Below are 4,855 nucleotides of genomic sequence, written 5' to 3'. Positions count from 1 at the left end.
GCGCATTTTCCATCTAGAGCGCAATACACTCATTACCGCAGAGGTCGACAAGCTCCTTGAGGCACAATTCATCAAAAACATAGACTACCCTAGATGGTTGTCAAACGTGGTCGTGGTCCGCAAGAGCAATGGTAAGTAGCGACTCTGTGTCGACTACTCAGACCTCAACCGAGCTTGCCCCAAAGACAGTTATCCTCTTCCCCGCATAGATCTGCTGGTCGACGCCACGACCGGTCACCAAATGCTCAGCTTCATGGATGCCTTCTTCGGGTATAACCAAATTCTGATGCACGCATCTGATCAGGAACACACCTCCTTCATTACCGACTGAGGCACCTATCATTACCAAGTGATGCCATTTGGACTGAAAAATGCTGGGGCCACCTACCAACGGTTGGTCAACCCCGTTTTCTATCATCAGATCGGTCGAAACATGGAAGTATATGTCGATGATATGCTAGTCAAGAGCAAACTCTCTGTTAACCACCTGACCGACCTGCGAGAGACCTTCGCCACCCTACGGAAGTACCAAATAAAGCTCAACCCGGAGAAGTGCGCCTTCGACATAGGATCTGGGAAGTTCTTGGGTTTCATGGTCAGTCAGCGGGGCATTGAAGCTAACCCTGAAAAGATCAAGGCCTTGGTTGAAATGCAGTCATCCAGAACGGTTAAGGAAGTTCAGAGACTCACTGGCCTAGTTGCCGCCCTCAACCGCTTCATTTCCCGCGCAACAGAAAAGTGCCTCCCCTTCTTCAAAGTTCTTCGGCAAACTTTTGAATGGATGACCGCGTCCGAAGAGGCCTTTTAGCAGTTGAAGCAGTGCATGGTCAACCCCCCCTCCTTTCCCAAGCAATCACTGGCGAAACCTTCTTCCTCTACTTAGCCGTTTCAAGCACCGCAGTCAGTGCAGCTCTTATCAGGGAAGACGACTCTGTTCAACGGCCAGTCTACTACATCAGTCGGGCCCTTAGGGGCGCCGAGCATAATTACCCACTGTTAGAAAAATTGTCCTTGGCCTTGGTCACCGCCTCTAGACGACTCCGTCCATATTTCCAAGCCCATTCCATAGTGGTCCTCACCGACTAACCTTTGAAGAAGGTAATGCAGCAACCAGAACTCTCTGGAAGACTCATGCAATGGTCGGTGGAACTCAGCCAGTTTGACATTTCCTACCGACCTCAAACAGCAATTAAAGGGCAGGCTGTCGCCAATTTCATCCTGGAGTTCACTAATCCTACCCCAACCACGGCCACTCCACCCCCACCAACCCCTACCGAGCCAGAGAACCCTCATTCTTGGACTCTCAATGTCGACAAATCATCCCGCAGAGAAGGCAGTGAGGCTGGCCTCATCCTCACCGCCCCTGAGGGTGGTTATTTCAAATGTGCTCTCCGTTTCTTGTTCGATGCCTGTAACAATGAGGCCAAATATGAGGTATTGATAGCAGGGCTCCACCTAGCCAGGGACATTGGTGTCAGCCACATCCGAGTGTTCAGCGACTCCCAGCTCATTGTCAGACAAATTATGGGGGAATTCAATGCAAAGGAGGACACAATATGGGCTTACAGGGATATTGCCCTTCCTGTTGTTCGCCTCTTCAATACCTTCCACATCCAGCACATTCCTCGAGCGGAAAACTCAAAGGCAGACGAGATGGCTCAGTTGGCTTCTGCAGACCAGTCCGACCTCAGTCATGGTGTCCGTCTCGAGTACTTAGCCCATCCTGCCATTTCTCTCGATCAGCAAGAAGTGCAGTTCCTCCAGAATGAGCCCATCCCTTGGGCGTCGGACATCTTTCTATTTTTTACAATGGGGGAACTTCCAGATGACCAACAGCAAGCCGCCAAAGTTAAGGCCCGGTCTGCCAATTACATCCTCGTCAGTGGTGTCTTGTACAAACGTGGTTTTTCAGGCCCGTATCTACGATGCCTCAGTCTAGCTCAAGCAACCTATGTGATGCGAGAAATCCATGAGGGTATTTGCGGTAATCATTCAGGCGGCCGGTCCCTAGCCCACAAAATCCTTCGCACTAGATATTTCTGGCCTACCCTCAACCAAGATGCGACCGACTTCGTGCTCAAATGCGATAAATGTCAACGCTTCGCCAACATCTCCCATGCTCCTCCCACCGAGTTAATCACACTTTGCAGTCCTTATTCGTTCGCCAAAATGGGGGGTCGATTTAGTTGGTCCACTTCCCACCGGCCGAGGCCAGACCAAGTTTGCGATTGTCGCCATTGATTACTTCACCAAGTGGGTAGAAGCAGAACCCCTTGCCACCATTATCGAATGGAACACAACCAAATTCATATGGCAATTGATCGTATGTAGGTTTGGCATCCCTCAAGCTATCGTCTCCGACAACGGCAAACAATTCGACAACGCCAAGTACAGGAAGTTCTGTGCGGACCTCCAGATCCAACCCTATTTTTCCTCCCCAGGTCATCCCCAAGCCAATGGCCAAATCAAGGTCACCAGCCGTTCCCTTCTGAAGATCATCAAAACTAAGCTAGAAGCTGCTAAAGGACTTTGGGCTGAGGAATTACCGAATGTACTCTGGGCTTACCGTACTACTGTTCGGACTCCCACTGGGGAGACCCCCTTTCACTTAACATACGGCGCTGAGGTGGTTATCCCAGTGGAAGTCGATTTGCCTGCCCCAAGGGTTTCACACCCGAACCCTGAACTGGCCGAAGAGCTCCGTCGGGCAGACCTTGACCTAATTGAAGAGCTCAGAGAAACCACTGCTGTCAGACTGGCCTCCTACCAATAGAAAATGAGAACACACTACAACCGTAGAGTCCGACCAAGGGAGTTCGCTGTAGGGGACCTTGTCTTACGCGAAATAACCCTCGCCACCAAGAATCCGGCTGAGGGTAAGCTGGCAGCTAAATGGGAAGGACCTTACGTTGTCAAAGCCAGACCTCGCCTAGGCACTTACCGACTTCAGGACATGGAAGGCCGAGACCTCCCCCATCCTTGGAATGCTGAGCATTTGAAGCGCTATTATCAATAAAACTTGTATTTTTTGTATTGTCCAATTGGTGTATGTCATTTATGACAATCTGCACACCTGAATGTTCTCATTTTCTTCACATATGATGTAAATTTATGATCTAACGGGCTACACTTTGTATAACAGCAAGCTTATATCTCAACTATCTGTGGTATTCCAATAACGCTTTGATTGCAGCCTCAGCCAGACTGAGCGTGAAGTGCTCGACCAGACCGAGTCACAAAAAGCCTCAGCCAGACTGAGCACAAAAAGCCTCAGCCAGACTGAGCATGAAGAGCTCAGCCAGATCGAGTCACAAAAAGCCTCAGCCAGACTGGGCACAACAAGCCTCGGCTAGACTAAGCATGAAGAGCTCGGCCAGACTGAGTCACTTAAAGCCCCAGCCAGGCCGAAGCCACCATTGGGACTTCATGATCATAAGCACAGTGGCCATATTTTCTCACTTTCACTCTGCATTGAATTTCTCTTACAAGTTAAAATTCTGTATTGAGTTCTCTCACTTTCACTCTGCATTGAATTTCTCTTACAAGTTAAAATTCACTCTGCATTGAGTTCTATCACTTTCACTCTGCATTGAATTTCTCTTACAAGTTAAAATTCACTCTGCATTGAGTTCTCTCACTTTCACTCTGAATTGAATTTCTCTTACAAGTTAAAATTCACTCTACATTGAGTTCTCTCACTCTCACTCTGCATTGAATTTTCTTACAATTTAAAATTCACTCTGCATTGAGTTCTCTCACTTTCACTCTGTGTTGAATTTTTCTTACAAGTTAAAATTCACTTTACATTGAGTTTTCCTTACATTTAACACTTCACAATAATCTATGCATTTCAGATGCACAAGCAAAAATAACAGACTGAAAACACAACTCAAATTTTATTTAGTCACAACTTGTACATTCGTTCTTTACAGCAATCAAAAAAAAACAAAAAAACAAAACAAACAAACAAACACACAAACACACAAACACAACTCTGTATAAATTTTGTTCACTTCAAATTATTCCTCCTCACTGGAAACGAGGTCTTCTTCTTCAATACCCTCATCCAGGGGGGTCTGGGCCACATCGTCTTCGTCAATTTTTACACTACTGAGGTCTAAGTCTAGGAACAGCTCTTCAGTTTTACGCCTGAACATTTTCCAGCCACTGTCCCAGAACTCAGCCATTTCGTGCTTATAGAAGTCTGACCGCTGGAAACTCTCAATAACTTTTGCCTTAGTCCTGCCCCCAGCGGTCGCTCTTGATGAGCCCGCCCCCCCAGACACCTCCCTCGCCACGCTGCTGGCGACCGCGACATCGATCGCCATCTGAAATTCAGCAGACCCCTTGAATTGTTCTATTACTACGACATACAGATCGGGGTATGCTGTCCTTTCAGAGGCTGCCTTGGTCCTCTCTTCCTCCAACTCCTTCTGCAGGCTCGCCCTCTCCTCCATCCCCTTAGCACGCTCGTCTTCTAGCTCCTTCTGCAACCCAGCAATCTTCACGTCTACTTCATCATTTTCTTTGATTTGCTGGGCACGCAGTTCTTCATTACTGGTCATAGCCTCTTTATGCCGCTCAATGGCGACCGCGCAGGCCCTTTGAGCCTCCCCTAGCTTCTTCTGCTCACCAGCCAGTTGGAACTCGAGCGACACAACCTGGCGGCGTTCGTCTTCTAGCTCCAACTTGATCGCGCTCAGCTCAGCTTGGGCTTGGTCAGCAACATTGCGGTGAACAATGGCCAACACTTGCATCTTTTTAGCTTTTTCAGCTTCCTGCCAACCTCTGGAGCATGCACTTCGCGCAGCCTTCTTCCACCCTGCACTCTCCCTTGTGAAGTTTGCAAGTTGAG

The 4,855-nt window shown here is 48.4% G+C and overlaps 1 protein-coding gene across 1 annotated transcript; it reads left to right on the top strand.

The window, feature by feature from the left end:
- Positions 1 to 1,524: 1,524 nt before the first annotated feature.
- LOC145796130 (uncharacterized) lies at positions 1,525 to 3,208 on the top strand. The gene is made up of 2 exons (XM_082881145.1): positions 1,525 to 1,878; positions 3,194 to 3,208. The coding sequence occupies exons 1-2, from the start codon at positions 1,525 to 1,527 to the stop codon at positions 3,206 to 3,208; spliced, it is 369 nt and encodes a 122-aa protein (XP_082737271.1).
- Positions 3,209 to 4,855: the final 1,647 nt, after the last annotated feature.

Source organism: Camellia sinensis, chromosome 7 (assembly GCF_055761805.1).
Source record: "Camellia sinensis isolate YWXY chromosome 7, ASM5576180v1, whole genome shotgun sequence".
Taxonomy (NCBI): domain Eukaryota; kingdom Viridiplantae; phylum Streptophyta; class Magnoliopsida; order Ericales; family Theaceae; genus Camellia; species Camellia sinensis.
The sequence above is the reverse complement of the archived record's forward strand: the minus strand, read 5'-3'. Positions and strand labels throughout refer to the sequence as shown.

Bases quoted from the DNA above. Each gene is read 5' to 3' on its own strand.
- LOC145796130 (XM_082881145.1), top strand. From the start codon at position 1,525: ATGGGGGAATTCAATGCAAAGGAGGACACAATATGGGCTTACAGGGAT.